General features: G+C 40.4%; 1 protein-coding gene across 1 annotated transcript in view; it reads left to right on the top strand.

Annotated features, from left to right (window-relative positions):
• LOC139755799 (uncharacterized) overlaps positions 1-17,892 on the top strand; it is a 336,170-nt gene that overhangs the window by 278,422 nt on the left and 39,856 nt on the right. The window contains exon 6 of the mRNA XM_071674415.1: positions 7,883-8,022. Within this exon, the coding sequence (XP_071530516.1) occupies positions 7,883-8,022 (140 nt within the window). The remainder of the gene's footprint in view (positions 1-7,882; positions 8,023-17,892) is intronic.

Here is a 17,892-nt window from a genome sequence, read left to right as displayed (position 1 = left end):
AAAATCATATTTTCTAACATAATTAAGCAAGGCATTTGATTCTCGTCCTGTTCTTGTTCTATATCTATATTGCTTGAGTCTAACAGAAAGACTCTCACCAGTCTGCCCAACATAAAACTTATCACAGTTTTTACATGGCGAAACTTTCTGGTGAGTTCCTGATTAAGATATTCTTTATAGTATTGTTGTAGCCAAAGGCAACATTCACATTAAAGGATTTATGAAATGTGGGAAGTAAAGTAGAATCATTACTAAAAAGGAGAATTAAAAGGTTCTTGGTGTCAATGGGAGGTTTGGGTTTAACTCTACAAAATGATTTCTTTGCCAGCTGAAGAAATTTATCAGTAAAAGGTATAGGATGCGTTAACTTGGATCCAATGAAAATAACTTTTCAAAGTCATCAATAAACGTATTGCCCTAAGGGACATGGATTGGAATGATGATAACATAACTGTCACGTTGAGATGAGTAATACATTGGAAGGTTTTATGTATATGCTAAACTTAAACATGTTTCCATCCCTATGAGTCATGCAATGTCATATTGATAACACACCATAATTTTCAGTTTCTACAATGAATTTGATGGAAGGCACTAAATTATTAAGTAAAGGAAGAAATGTTTGTAAATTTTCGTTTGTTGGCCAAACATAAAGAACGTCATCTACATACCTAAACGAAAATGCATTAGAGAATAAGATATCTATTCGTACCATTGTTTCAAAGAGTCCCATGTAGAGATTACTTAATTTCTGAGAGTAAAGCTCTTCACTAAATTGAAATACACAGTCTTTTATACAAAATTTTATCACTTCAGAAAAAACAGACTTTGAAATAGGTGAATGAATATTGTCCAAGACTTCACTCAAGTATTCTGAGGTCATCAACTAGAACTTTTGCGAACAGAGATGAAACATCAAACTAACCAGTTTGAAATCAAAATCAAGATTGATATCATCATGCTTAAATAAATCTACATTGTTCATGATATTAGAATTGATATATCTTACCAACTAATGGGCTTAATAAAGAAACTAACTACTTTGACAATATATATGTGATAGAGCCTATTGAACTCACTATAGGTCTTGCTGGAAAATTTGGTTTATGTGTTTTAATAAGTCCATACATATATGGCAATGAAAGGGACAAAGATGACAAACTTTTGATAAGCGAACCATTATCTTTCATTAACAACTTCTGTTCTTTATTAGAATGAGAATTTGCGGCTTCTAGGGGATTCTAACTGAGTTGAAAGTATGTTGTGTCATCACTTAAAAGATCATTCATTTTAGATAAATATTCCTTTTTGTTTACAATCACAACTGTGTTAGTCTCATCTGCTTTAGTAATATGTTTATCATTATCTTTTTTTTAGATTGCTAATAGCTCTTATGAACCTTTTAAGGCAAGTAGGATCCATTGGTTTTGACAAACTGGCATACGCTAAACCTTTACAGTTGTTACTTTCATCATTAGGTAATTTACTGTACTATTCTAAATTACAGAAAAACTTTGTTACATCAACACAGTTGGCTTCCTTGTTAAAGCACATAAAACTTAATCCGTAACCTAGGCCACACAAAGAATCCTTGTCGAGTTGTTTATTGGACGGGTTTACCGCAAAGTAAGGGTTTGTGTTCTTGGTCCAATCACTGTTTTCGATGAGCTGGTCTAATTTACTGTTCAGGTTCCTTTTAAAGTCTATATCGTTCACTTCTTAATCTAGAGTAGCAGTCGTCCAACATACGGATCTTCCATTGTGTCGGTATAGCCACGGAAGATCCGTATATTGGACGACTGTTATTCTAGATTAAGAAGTGAACGAAATAGACTTCAAAGGAACCTGAACTGTAAGTTAGACCAGCTCATCGAATACAGTGATTAGACCAAGAACACAAACCCTTCCTTTGTGGTAAACCCGTCCAATAAACAACTTTAAAATACTCACTCCATCTCCTCACTTCATCATTACCTGTTATCGCTTCATCCCTTGCCCCCTTTACCGATGTTTCCATTTGTTCTTTTGTCTTTCGCACATTATTTGCCTCCTTTCAAAACATCTTTTTATTCTCCCTAAAAATGAATGATATTTTCTCACCCAACTCTCATTTGCTCTCTTTTTCAATCCTTGCACCTTCCTCTTGACTTCTTGCCGTTTCCTCTTATACATCTCTAAGTCATTTGCACTCCTTCCTTGCAAATACCGTCAAAACGCCTCTCTTTTCTCGTTCACTAAGAACTTTACTGCTTCATCCCACCACTCATGACCCTTTTTAATCCGCCCACCTACCACCTTCCTCATGTCACATGCATCTCTTGCACGTGCCATCACTACTTCCAGAAATACATCCCATTCCTCACCCACTCCTCTCACTTCATTTGCTCTCACCTTTTGCCAATCTACATTCAATCTTTCCTGGTATATCTTCACACAAGTCTCCTTTCCAAGTTCACTTACTCTCACCATTCTCTTCTCCCCTACATTTTCTCTTCCATTTTGAAAACCTTTACAAATCTTCACCTTCGCCTCCACAAGATAGTGATCAGACATCCTCCCAGCTGCTCCTCTTAGAACAATTACACCCAAAAATCTCTCTTTTACACGCCTATCAATTACTACGTAATCAATAGTGCCCTTTCACCATCTCTCCTGCTCACATACGTATACTTGTGTATATCTCTCTATTTAAACCAGGTATTCCCAGTCACCACTCTTTTTTCAGCACTGAAGTCCACAAGCTCTACACCATTTCCATTCACGACACTGAATGCCCCATATGCACCAATTGTACCCTCAACTACCACATTACACACCTTCGCATTCAGATCACCCATCACTAATGCCCGGTCTCGTGCACGAAAGCTGCTTGCGCTCACTTATCTGCTCCCAGAACACTTGCCTTTCACGATCTTTCCTCTCATGACTCAACTCTGTACGAATGCTTTAGTCTTGTTCCCACATTTCTTGAGGTTCTGTAAATATATCTTTGTTCAATGTTTACTCTTTCAAGTTTCTGTACACAGATTTCCTTATGCAGTGATTTATCAATTTTTCACTTTGATTTATTAACAATCTGTCTAAATGGCTTAGTGTTTGTTATGAGTCTGTTGGTGTTGGACCATCTTTGCATTAATTACTATACATTCGTTTGAAATTGTTATGTCTAATCAGAGCTTTCTTCATCATACAACCTAGTTTTCTTTATCCACCTACATTAAGTAAATCTCTATCTTGATGTTTAATGAGGTCATTCAAGAATTAGAAATTTTTCTTGCGCTATGTCACCATATTTTGTCTTTATGTTTGCCTCCTTTACTATATCTGCCTTTATGCATTTCATTATTAATTCTATAATTTTCTGGTGTACAATTCTAGTCTGCTATTACAATCATCTTCTTTTTCTTTGTGTAACGGTTCTCATCTTATTCTCTCCTGTGGTTTGAAAACCATTTATTTTTCCTCTGTTATTAAACGTTATTGTGGTGCAAACACTTACAGAATACTTTTTTTTTCAAAATTTCAGCATGTTCATAAAATAATTTCTCCAAGCAACTTTAACTCTTACGAAATAGCAGCTATTATTTGCTCCAATTATGATGGCTTCATGTCTGGCTCCTTGCTCCTCAACACCAGAGTAGACAGACCACTGTGTGTTCATGCTGTCGTCATATCCAAGATGTTGATCTCTTTCCATTTGAATTTTTTCTTTTATTTTGTGACGTAGTTTGTATTTGGTCGTTTTCTAAGAAAGTCGAGCGTTGTCGAGGTTTCTTTGGGTTTCATCGTCGTCTGCATGTTTTGTAAAACTGTTCTGCTTAGTTTATAGTCCACAGCTCCGAACTGGTTATTGGGAGTGCCTATTGTTCCCGATGCTCCCTCACCTACTGATGCACCTCTTACTATCTTATTGACTCGTCCTGCTATCCCTTGCTGTGCAATATAAAAGAAAGAAAGCTTCCCTCCTCGAAGACAAGCAAAGGTTCGTGTCCCGGACGCCAGCCTTCTTCGTTTTCCAATTGTGCACCTATGATCTTACTCCCGTGCTTGATCATCGGGTTTGATCTTGCCTCAAAACCAAGGTTTTTTTCTTTGATATGGAAGCATGCGTCACTGCTGCCTGTTCTAAAGACTGTCGACCTATCTATGCCCTTTCACATGTTGTCTCACTGCTTTAGATCTTAAAGTTATGTAAACTCTAGGCGAACTTGCATTCCCATAAGTATCTTGAATTTCACTTTTCTTTCTGATTGCCGGTATGAACTGTACATGACAAGATCCCAAGCTGCAAGTGTCTGATCACTTTCAATGAGAGACCTCGTAAAACCTTCTGTCACCGTCTTGATTCCTTAAACGCTTCTGTTGTTTATATTCGACGTTTCAAGCTTGTTCACTTCCGTGACTGCTGATGGATCAGCCTTTCTTCTTTTTTAATAAGACGTTTGTTCTTCAGGTTTTGCTTATCACTTGAATGTGAACGACCTTCTTACTTTAACAAATAATCTTATTTACTAGTGTGCTGATAGATCAAAACTGCATTTCTGCACTTCTAAATACACTCCAGTTATTCTTGCTTGACTAGCCTCTCATTTCACTTCTACCTAAAACTTGAATCTGGTTAGGTTTTCCCACTAGAAAAAATAACATCAACTTGTTTTCTCGAAGATCTAGTTTCTTTTGTTTTTCTTTTCAAACTTTTCAAGAATTTTCCAGCTTCTCTGATGGTGCTATCCTTCAACTACTTAGCACGATGAAATGTTTAATATCACTATGATAACAAGTAGTGGTGATGTGAGAAGGAGATGGAGTGAGTATTTTGAAGGTTTGTTGAATGTGTTTGATGATAGAGTGGCAGATATAGGGTGTTTTGGTCGAGGTGGTGTGCAAAGTGAGAGGGTTAGGGAAGATGATTTGGTAAACAGAGAAGAGGTAGTAAAAGCTTTGCGGAAGATGAAAGCCGGCAAGGCAGCAGGTTTGGATGGTATTGCAGTGGAATTTATTAAAAAAGGGGGTGACTGTATTGTTGACTGGTTGGTAAGGTTATTTAATGTATGTATGACTCATGGTGAGGTGCCTGAGGATTGGCGGAATGCGTGCATAGTGCCATTGTACAAAGGCAAAGGGGATAAGAGTGAGTGCTCAAATTACAGAGGTATAAGTTTGTTGAGTATTCCTGGTAAATTATATGGGAGGATATTGATTGAGAGGGTGAAGGCATGTACAGAGCATCAGATTGGGGAAGAGCAGTGTGGTTTCAGAAGTGGTAGAGGATGTGTGGATCAGGTGTTTGCTTTGAAGAATGTATGTGAGAAATACTTAGAAAAGCAAATGGATTTGTATGTAGCATTTATGGATCTGGAGAAGGCATATGATAGAGTTGATAGAGATGCTCTGTGGAAGGTATTAAGAATATATGGTGTGGGAGGCAAGTTGTTAGAAGCAGTGAAAAGTTTTTATCGAGGATGTAAGGCATTTGTACGTGTAGGAAGAGAGGAAAGTGATTGGTTCTCAGTGAATGTAGGTTTGCGGCAGGGGTGTGTGATGTCTCCATGGTTGTTTAATTTGTTTATGGATGGGGTTGTTAGGGAGGTGAATGCAAGAGTTTTGGAAAGAGGGGCAAGTATGAAGTCTGTTGGGGATGAGAGAGCTTGGGAAGTGAGTCAGTTGTTGTTCGCTGATGATACAGCGCTGGTGGCTGATTCATGTGAGAAACTGCAGAAGCTGGTGACTGAGTTTGGTAAAGTGTGTGAAAGAAGAAAGTTAAGAGTAAATGTGAATAAGAGCAAGGTTATTAGGTACAGTAGGGTTGAGGGTCAAGTCAATTGGGAGGTGAGTTTGAATGGAGAAAAACTGGAAGAAGTGAAGTGTTTTAGATATCTGGGAGTGGATCTGGCAGCGGATGGAACCATGGAAGCGGAAGTAGATCATAGGGTGGGGGAGGGGGCGAAAATTCTGGGAGCCTTGAAGAATGTGTGGAAGTCGAGAACATTATCTCGGAAAGCAAAAATGGGTATGTTTGAAGGAATAGTGGTTCCAACAATGTTGTATGGTTGCGAGACGTGGGCTATGGATAGAGTTGTGCGCAGGAGGATGGATGTGCTGGAAATGAGATGTTTGAGGACAATATGTGGTGTGAGGTGGTTTGATCGAGTAAGTAACGTAAGGGTAAGAGATGTGTGGAAATAAAAAGAGCGTGGTTGAGAGAGCAGAAGAGGGTGTTTTGAAATGGTTCGGGCACATTGAGAGAATGAGTGAGAAAAGATTGACCAAGAGAATATATGTGTCGGAGGTGGAGGGAACGAGGAGAAGAGGGAGACCAAATTGGAGGTGGAAAGATGGAGTGAAAAAGGTTTTGTGTGATCGGGGCCTGAACATGCAGGAGGGTGAAAGGAGGGCAAGGAATAGAGTAAATTGGAGCGATGTGGTATACCGGGGTTGACGTGCTGTCGGTGGATTGAATCAAGGCATGTGAAGCGTCTGGGGTAAACCATGGAAAGCTGTGTTGGTATGTATTTTGCGTGTGTGGACGTATGTATATACATTTGTATGGGGGTGGGTTGGGCCATTTCTTTCGTCTATTTCCTTGCGCTACCTCGCAAACGCGGGAGACAGCGACAAAGCAAAAAAAAAAAAAAAAAAAATCTCTTTTTTCGTCTGTTTTGATCTGTCTTCTTGTCAGATACCGAAGACTTTTCTCCTCTTTCATTCACTCTGCTTTATAAAGGAATGATTCACCTTTGCTTGGAATGTCGCGCTCACAGTTAACTTAACCGACGGGTCGAGAGTAATCCGACTTCTTGAGTCTGCTATCTAAGCTTAACCTGCTTCACCTGCTCCGTGTTGCTGGTTATCTTCGTCTCTTTTCATCTCTGTGGTGTCTGCTGCCAGTTGAGCTGGCTGCTTGTCCACCTCAACGCAAGCCACTGCGTAACATGTGGTCGAAGGCTCCTCAAGGTTGAACCGTTATGATATCAGATCCCTTTACCTCTTCGTAACGTCTATCTGAAAGACATACTTGTCTGAAAGTCCAGCTTTAGTCGCCAAGCCACTGCGTAGCATAAATAGTGGGAAGCCGAGGATTGGCGACTAGGATGTCTGCTCGGGCGTACACCACTAAACCTTGGAACTCTATATTTTCTCGTATCTTCCTCAGCGACAACGCCCCCTGCCCCTTTATAAAAGACAAACTTTACACTTCAGCAACTCAATAGCTGTTCTCTTTCCTGCGCCGTCTCTTTTGTCTTCTATTCTTTACACAGTTTCTGGCTGTGATGAGGACTTCTGTCCTTGACTTGAACCTTTGATATAAGAAGCAGTTGCTCGTTTTCACCAAAAATCATCACTGTTGCTCAACGATTCAAAGTATTGTAACATTTTCTAAAGAGTTATTGATGTACTGAGTGATAAAGATTAACATTTACAAAACTTAAACACAGGTCTTTCATACCATTATTAACTAACATTAAAAGAAAATAATCTAATTCTCGAGAGTTCACTGTTCTTCGTTCTTGATCATAATCATTCCTATAGTTTTCATTATTGTGCAGTGTTCACGCTCTCTCGTTGGTTTTCCTCAGTGTTCATAAGGATTACCATAATTTCCTTGTATTCACTTTCGTTTCCTATCATCCTTTAGCTCTAACAGCACTCATGGTTTCATATTATAATGATCAACAATATTTCTTTGTGTTCACGGAAATCTTCAATGTTCACCAAGGTTCTCCATCATACACTGAGGTATACAAGTATCCCTCACTGTTCACGGAAATCTTCAATGTTCACCAGTGTTCTCCATCATACACTGAGGTATACAAGTATCCCTCACTGTTCATGATACATCATGGACACCCACTAATGCTCACTGTTGTTTCCCTGGCTGCAGGGAGCGAGGCGTGTCGGTGGACAACTCGGGCAAGTCGTCTAAGCTGTATATATCATCGGTGTCTCGTCGCGACGAGGGAAACTACACCTGCTTACCCTCCAACGCTGCCCCCGCCTCCGTGATGGTCACTGTCATCCAGAGTGAGTGTGTCTCATTCCCTGTATTATTCCTGCCTTTAGTATAGTCACTATCGTTCAATGTAAGTGCTCTCCTTATCCATTGCTTCATCTCACCTCTCATGACGATCATTATTATTTCTACAGTGTGTCTATCAGTCTGTTTGTCTGTTTGTCTATGTTGGTTGGTGTTATTCAGAATAAATGTGAACATTCGCCTGTTGCTATGTATTCTCGTGTACGAGGCGGTCACTGGCCGCTTCACCCCACCTTCCGTGGATCACTTTCATCCAGGGTAAGTATGCCTGCTTATCCGTCTCCTTCCGCTCACCATGATGGTCACTCTCATCTGGGGTAAGTGTATTTGTCGATCCTTTCTTGTTCTATCTGCCTCTCCGGCAGTCATTCAGTACTGGATGAGACCATGAGTGAAGGAGGACGCTAGATCACTCACAGTAAATAGGAGGTCATTCTCCATTTGTTGCCAGTGACCTGATCTGATCATTTTTCCTGCTACTAGTTTTTGTTTGTATATGATGATGTGAGGTGAACTACTGTATGATGATGTGAGGTGAACTACTGTATGATGATGTGAGGTGAACTACTGTATGATGATGTGAGGTGAACTACTGTATGATGATGTGAGGTGAACTACTGTATGATGATGTGAGGTGAACTACTGTATGATGATGTGAGGTGAACTACTGTATGATGATGTGAGGTGAACTACTGTATGATGATGTGAGGTGAACTACTGTATGATGATGTGAGGTGAACTACTGTATGATGATGTGAGGTGAACTACTGTATGATGATGTGAGGTGAACTACTGTATGATGATGTGAGGTGAACTACAGTATGATGATGTGAGGTGAACTACTGTATGATGATGTAAGGTGAACTACTGTATGGTGATGTGAGGTGAACTACTGTATGATGATGTGAGGTGAACTACTGTATGATGATGTGAGGTGAACTACTGTATGATGATGTGAGGTGAACTACTGTATGATGATGTGAGGTGAACTACTGTATGGTGATGTGAGGTGAACTGCTGTATGATGATGTGAGGTGAACTACTGTGTGCAGTAGTCAGAGAGAGCAGGAGAGCTCTGGGGCCTGGATGTGGACAGCTAGCTGTGGTTTCGGTGCATGACACATTACGGCTAGAGACTGAGTGTGAACAAATGTGGCTTTTTTGTCTGTTTTCCTGGCGCTACCTCGCTGAAGTAGGGGGGTAGCGATGCTGTTTCCCGTGGGACGGGGTAGCGACAGGAGAGGATGAAGGCAAGCATATGTACATGTGTCTGTGTATGTGAGTGTATATGTATGTCTATGTGTATATGCTGATATGTATATGTATATGTATAGATATGTGCGTGTATGGGCGTTTAACTATATATATATATATATGTGTGTATGAGTGGATGGGTCATTCTTTGTCTGTTTCCTGGCGCTACCTCGCTAACGCAGGAAACGGCGATCGAGTATGATGAATAGATAAATGAATAGATATTTACAGTTATGATCCCAACTGCCTTCAACTACGGTGCGTCTTGACTCAATATTTTGATATTGATTTATATGGTAAAGATAATGTCTGTGACATGATGAAACAATACAATACAATCCAGAAGATTGATATCTTTCACTAGATTTATAAAAGAAAACGTAATGGCATATGTTAAGGGAATCTGCACAAAGCAAAAACATTTTTTTAAGATATATAAAAGGAAATTGATATTGATGATAATAATGATATATATATATATATATATATATATATATATATATATATATATATATATATATACATATATATTTTGCTTTGTCGCTGTCTCCCGCGTTTGCGAGGTAGCGCAAGGAAACAGACGAAAGAAATGGCCCAACCCACCCCCATACACATGTATATACATACGTCCACACACGCAAATATACATACCTACACAGCTTTCCATGGTTTACCCCAGACGCTTCACATGCCCTGATTCAATCCACTGACAGCACGTCAACCCCGGTATACCACATCAATCCAATTCACTCTATTCCTTGCCCTCCTTTCACCCTCCTGCATGATCAGGCCCCGATCACACAAAATCTTTTTCACTCCATCTTTCCACCTCCAATTTGGTCTCCCACTTCTCCTCGTTCCCTCCACATCCGACACATATATCCTCTTGGTCAATCTTTCCTCACTCATTCTCTCCATGTGGCCAAACCATTTCAAAACACCCTCTTCTGCTCTCTCAACCATGCTCTTTTTATTTCCACACATCTCTCTTACCCTTACATTACTTACTCGATCAAACCACCTCACACCACACATTGTCCTCAAACACCTCATTTCCAGCACATCCATCCTCCTGCGTACCACTCTATCCATAGCCCACGCCTCGCAACCATACAACATTGTTGGAACCACTATTCCTTCAAACATACCCATTTTTACTTTCCGAGATAATGTTCTCGACTTCCACACATTCTTCAAGGCTCCCAAGATTCTCGCCCCCTCCCCCACCCTATGATTCACTTCCGCTTCCATGGTTCCATCCGCTGCCAGATCCACTCCCAGATATCTAAACACTTATATGAAGTCTGTTGGGGACGAGAGAGCTTGGGAAGTGAGTCAGTTGTTGTTCGCTGATGATACAGCGCTGGTTGCTGATTCATTTGAGAAACTGCAGAAGCTGGTGACTGAGTTTGGTAAAGTGTGTGAAAGAAAAAAGTTAAGAGTAAATGTGAATAATAGCAAGGTTATTAGGTACAGTAGGGTTGAGGGTCAAGTCAATTGGGAGGTAAGTTTGGATGGAGAGAAACTGGAGGAAAAAAATTGTTTTAGATATCTGGGAGTGGATCTGGCAGCGGATGGAACCATGGAAGCGGAAGTGAATCATAGGGTGGGGGAGTGGGCGAAAATCCTGGGAGCCTTGAAGAATGCGTGGAAGTCGAGAACATTATCTCGGAAAGCAAAAATGGGTATGTTTGAAGGAATAGTGGTTCCAACAATGTTTTATGGTTTCGAGGCGTGGGCTATGGGTAGAGTTGTGCGTAGGAGGGTGGATGTGCTGGAAATGAGATGTTTGAGGACAATATGTGGTGTGAGGTGGTTTGATCGAGTAAGTAATAATAGGGTAAGAGAGATGTGTGGAAATAAAAAGAGTGTGGTTGAGAGAGCAGAAGAGGGTGTTTTGAAATGGTTTGGGCACATGGAGAGAATGAGTGAGGGAAGATTGACCAAGAGAATATATGTGTCAGAGGTGGAGGGGACGAGGAGAAGTGGGAGACCAAATTGGAGGTGGAGAGATGGAGTGAAAAAAATTTTGAGTGATCGGGGCCTGAACATGCAGGAGGATGAAAGGCGTGCAAGGAATAGAGTGAATTGGATCGATGTGGTATACCGGGGTGGACGTGCTGTCAATGGATTGAATCAGGGCATGTGAAGCGTCTGGGGTAAACCATGGAAAGTCGTGTGGGGCCTGGATGTGGAAAGGGAGCTGTGGTTTCGGGCATTATTGCATGACAGCTATAGAGACTGAGAGTGAACGAATGGGTCTTTGTTGTCTTTTCCTAGCCCTACCTCGCTCACATGAGGGGGGAGGGAGATGTTATTTCCATGTGTGGCGAGGTGGCGATGGGAATAAATAAAGGCAAACAGTGTGAATTGTGTGCATGTGTATATATGTATGTGTCTGTGTGTGTATATATATGTGTACATTGAGATGTATAGGTATGTATATTTGCGTGTATGGACGTGTATGTGTATACATGTGTATGGGGGCGGGTTGGGCCATTTCTTTCGTCTGTTTCCTTGCGCTACCTTGCAAACGCGGGAGACAGCGACAAAGCAAAATAATGATAATGATAATAATATATATATATATATATATATATATATATATATATATATATATATATATATATATATATATATTTATTTATTCATTTATTTGTATTTATTTTCCTTTGTCGCTGTCTCCTGCGTTAGCGAGGTAGCGCAAGGAAACAGACGAAAGAATGGCCCAACCCACCCACGTACACATGTATATACATACACGTCCACACACAGACATATACATATATACACGTGTACATAATATATATATATATATATATATATATATATATATATATATATATATATATATATATATATATATATATATATATATATATATATATATATATATATATATATATATATATATATATATATATATATAAGGGATAAGAGTGAGTGCTCAAATTACAGAGGTATAAGTTTGTTGAGTATTCCTGGTAAATTATATGGGAGGGTATTGATTGAGAGGGTGAAGGCATGTACAGAGCATCAGATTGGGGAAGAGCAGTGTGGTTTCAGAAGTTGTAGAGGATGTGTGGATCAGGTGTTTGCTTTGAAGAATGTATGTGAGAAATACTTAGAAAAGCAAATGGATTTGTATGTAGCATTTATGGATCTGGAGAAGGCATATGATAGAGTTGATAGAGATGCTCTGTGGAAGGTATTAAGAATATATGGTGTGGGAGGCAAGTTGTTAGAAGCAGTGAAAAGTTTTTATCGAGGATGTAAGGCATGTATACGTGTCGGAAGAGAGGAAAGTGATTGGTTCTCAGTGAATGTAGGTTTGCGGCAGGGGTGTGTGATGTCTCCATGGTTGTTTAATTTGTTTATGGGTGGGGTTGTTAGGGAGGTGAATGGAAGAGTTTTGGAAAGAGGGGCAAGTATGAAGTCTGTTGTGGATGAGAGAGCTTGGGAAGTGAGTCAGTTGTTGTTTGCTGATGATACAGGGCTGGTGGCTGATTCATGTGAGAAACTGCAGAAGCTGGTGAATGAGTTTGGTAAAGTGTGTGAAAGAAGAAAGTTAAGAGTAAATGTGAATAAGAGCAAGGTAATTAGGTACAGTAGGGTTGAGGGTCAAGTCAATTGGGAGGTTAGTTTGAATGGAGAAAAACTGGAGGAAGTAAAGTGTTTTAGATATCTGTGAGTGGATCTGGCTGCGGATGGAACCATGGAAGCGGAAATGGATCATAGGGTGGGGGAGGGGGCGAAAATCCTGGGAGCCTTGAAGAATGTGTGGAGGTCGAGAACATTATCTCGGAGAGCAAAAATGGGTATGTTTAGAGGAATAGTGGTTCCAACAATGTTGTATGGTTGCGAGGCGTGGGCTATGGATAGAGTTGTGCGCAGGAGGATGGATGTGCTGGAAATGAGATGTTTGAGGAAAATGTGTGGTGTGAGGTGGTTTGATCGAGTAAGTAACGTAAGGGTAAGAGAGATGTGTGGAAATAAAAAGAGCGTGGTTGTGAGAGCAGAAGAGGGTGTTTTGAAATGGTTTGGGCACATGGAGAGAATGAGTGAGGAAAGATTGACCAAGAGGATATATGTGTCGGAGGTGTAGGGAACGAGGAGAAGTGGGAGACCAAATTGGAGGTGGAAAGATGGAGTGAAAAAGATTTTGTGTGATCGGGGCCTGAACATGCAGGAGGGTGAAAGGAGGGCAAGGAATAGAGTGAATTGGATCGATTTGGTATACCGGGGTTGACGTGCTGTCAGCGGATTGAATCAGGGCATGTGAAGCGTCTGGGGTAAACCATGGAAAGCTGTGTAGGTATGTATATTTGCGTGTGGGACGTATGTATATACTTGTCTATGGGGGTGTGTTGGGCCATTTCTTTCGTCTGTTTCCTTGCGCTACCTCGCAAACGCGGGAGACAGCGACAAAGCAAAAAAAAAAAAAAAAAAGAAATATATATATATATATATATATATATATATATATATATATATATATATATATATATATATATATATATATATATATATATATATATGTATATATATATATATATATATATATATATATATATATATATATATATATATATATATATATATATATCTTTCTTTTTCTTTTAAACTATTCGCCATTTCCCGCGTTAGCGAGGTAGCGTTAAGAACAGAGGACTGGGCCTTTTTTGGAATATCCTCACCTGGCCCCCTCTGTTCCTTCTTTTGGAAAATTAAAAAAAAACGAGAGGGGAGGATTTCCAGCTCCCCGCTCCCTCCCCTTTTAGTCGCCATCTACGACACGCAGGGAATACGTGGGAAGTATTCTTAATCCCCTATCCCCAGGGATAATATATATATATATATATATATATATATATATATATATATATATATATATATATATATATATATATATATATATATATATATATATATATATATTTTTTTTTTTTTTTTTTTTTTTTTTTATACTTTGTCGCTGTCTCCCGCGTTTGCGAGGTAGCGCAAGGAAACAGACGAAAGAAATGGCCCAACCCCCCCCCCCATACACATGTACATACACACGTCCACACACGCAAATATACATACCTACACAGCTTTCCATGGTTTACCCCAGACGCTTCACATGCCCTGCTTCAATCCACTGACAGCACGTCAACCCCTGTATACCACATGACTCCAATTCACTCTATTTCTTGCCCTCCTTTCACCCTCCTGCATGTTCAGGCCCCGATCACACAAAATCTTTTTCACTCCATCTTTCCACCTCCAATTTGGTCTCCCTCTTCTCCTCGTTCCCTCCACCTCCGACACATATATCCTCTTGGTCAATCTCTCCTCACTCATTCTCTCCATGTGCCCAAACCATTTCAAAACACCCTCTTCTGCTCTCTCGACCACGCTCTTTTTATTTCCACACATCTCTCTTACCCTTACGTTACTTACTCGATCAAACCACCTCACACCACACATTGTCCTCAAACATCTCATTTCCAGCACATCCATCCTCCTGCGCACATCTCTATCCATAGCCCACGCCTCGCAACCATACAGCATTGTTGGAACCACTATTCCCTCAAACATACCCATTTTTGCTTTCCGAGATAATGTTCTCGACTTCCACACATTTTTCAAGGCTCCCAAAATTTTCGCCCCCTCCCCCACCCTATGATCCACTTCCGCTTCCATGGTTCCATCCGCTGACAGATCCACTCCCAGATATCTAAAACACTTCACTTCCTCCAGTTTTTCTCCATTCAAACTCACCTCCCAATTGACTTGACCCTCACCCCTACTGTACCTAATAACCTTGCTCTTATTCACATTTACTCTCAACTTTCTTCTTCCACACACTTTACCAAACTCAGTCACCAGCTTCTGCAGTTTCTCACATGAATCAGCCACCAGCGCTGTATCATCAGCGAACAACAATTGACTCACTTCCCAAGCTCTCTCATCCCCAACAGACTTCATACTTGCCCCTCTTTCCAGGACTCTTGCATTTACCTCCTTTACAACCCCATCCATAAACAAATTAAACAACCATGGAGACATCACACACCCCTGCCGCAAACCTACATTCACTGAGAACCAATCACTTTCCTCTCTTCCTACACGTACACATGCCTTACATCCTCGATAAAAACTTTTCACTGCTTCTAACAACTTGCCTCCCACACCATATATTCTTAATACCTTCCACAGAGCATCTCTATCAACTCTATCATATGCCTTCTCCAGATCCATAAATGCTACATACAAATCCATTTGCTTTTCTAAGTATTTCTCACATACATTCTTCAAAGCAAACACCTGATCCACACATCCTCTACCACTTCTGAAACCGCACTGCTCTTCCCCAATCTGATGCTCTGTACATGCCTTCACCCTCTCAATCAATACCCTCCCATATAATTTCCCAGGAATACTCAACAAACTTATACCTCTGTAATTTGAGCACTCACTCTTATCCCCTTTGCCTTTGTACAATGGCACTATGCACGCATTCCGCCAATCCTCAGGCACCTCACCATGAGTCATACATACATTAAATAACCTTACCAACCAGTCAACAATACAGTCACCCCCTTTCTTAATAAATTCCACTGCAATACCGTCCAAACCTGCTGCCTTGCCGGCTTTCATCTTCCGCAAAGCTTTTACTACCTCTTCTCTGTTTACCAAATCATTTTCCCTAACCCTCTCATATATATATATATATATATATATATATATATATATATATATATATATATATATATATATATATATATATATATATATATATATATATATATATATATATATATATATATATATATATATATATATATATATATATATATATATATATATATATATATATATATATATACTTGATCGCCATGTCCCGCGTCAGCGAAGTAACACCAGGAAACAGACGAAGAATGGCCCATCCTCTCATATACAAAAATATATTCATAAACGCCCATACATGCACATAAACATACATATGCATATACATAACATATACACACATATACATACACATACACAAATATGTACATATATATACACATTTAAATATTTATACTTTCTTGACTTCATCCAGTCTAGGCGCTACCTCGTCCCACAGGAAATAGCATCGCTGCCCCCTGCTTCAGCGAGGTAGCGCTAGGAAAACAGACAAAAGAAAAAGGCCACATTCGTTCGCACTCATTCTCTAGTTGTCATGTGTAATGCACCGAAATCATATCTTCCTATCCACATCCAGGCCTCACAGATCTTTTCATGGTTTACCCCAGACGTTTCACATGCCCTGGTTCAGTCCATTGACAGCACGTCGACCGCGGTATACCACATTGTTCCAACTCAGTACACTCCCTGCTCGCCTCCCATCCCACTGCATTCCAGGCCCCGATTGCCCAAATTCCCCTCACTCATACCCCCACCCGCAATCTAGTCTCTCGCCTCTCCCTGCTCCATCTACCTAGTCAACCTTTCCCCACTCACCCCCTCCACAAGTCCAAACCATCCTAACACACCCTCCTCCGCTCTCCTAACCACACTCCTTCTACCTCCACATCTCCCTCTCACCCTCCCATTACTCACCCGATCAAACCACCTCACACCACATATGCTCAAAAACCTCACCTCCAACACTAATAAGCAGCCCGGAACTCGATTCCGGTTCATGTGAGTGACAGACATAAGAGGGTATACATGTATACATGTCACAAGTGGAAGGAATAGTAAGAAGGGTAAACCAAGGAGTAGCAAGAGGGATGGAGTAAACAATGCTTTGAAGACTGCAGGAGGGCAGAAGGTGTGTGAGGGACTGAGTGAACTGGAGTGATATGGCTAACGGGGGCCAGGGTGCTCTCAGTGGGTTGAATCAGGGCATATGAAGTGGGCGGTGCGGGGTGAACCAAGTGTAGGTCTTTGGGGCTTGATTGTGGATAGAGGTCTCTCGTTGCGGTGCATTATACCTGACAGCTAAAGAATGGACGTGAGCGAATGAGGCCACCTCTTTGTCTGTCCCTGGCGCTAGATTGTCAGTGCAGGAAATGGTGAAATATATGTTGTTTCGATGTCATTCCATCTTGTCTCTCTTTGCACGAGAAAACAAAACAAAAACAAAACAGAACATTCTTTTTTGTCGCCCACCTGTAGCTGCTCAACGTTAGCCAGAGAGACGCGTGCTGGTGAAGTTATTCCTAACGTTACTATACCACGTACGTCACACAGGAACGTATACCACTATTCAGAATTATTTAGAGCGGGAAAATGTTGGAATCTGATACACTTTTGGTGTTTTTGAACACTTTTGATGATAGTTTTAAACTTCAAACGGAAATTACCGAACTTAATCGGTATAAAAGTTCTTTTCAAAAAACTTATTTCCTATTTTTTCGAGATAGATGCTTACAGCTGTCGCCAACTTGAAAAACAAAAACGGTACTAACATTTTTCTGGCAGGACAAGGATGGTCGATATAGTGTGTCACTGCAGACTGCCTAGATGTGGTGTTGATCGAGTGAGACAAGATGTATTAGAGTGGGAAGCTTCAGCACTGAATAGACGTTTGTGAGGATATGTTGGTCTGGAATAATCTAAAAATGTTACTG

The sequence above is a fragment of the Panulirus ornatus genome, chromosome 20 (assembly GCF_036320965.1).
Source record: "Panulirus ornatus isolate Po-2019 chromosome 20, ASM3632096v1, whole genome shotgun sequence".
NCBI lineage: Eukaryota > Metazoa > Arthropoda > Malacostraca > Decapoda > Palinuridae > Panulirus > Panulirus ornatus.
This window is presented reverse-complemented; position numbering and strand designations above follow the sequence as displayed.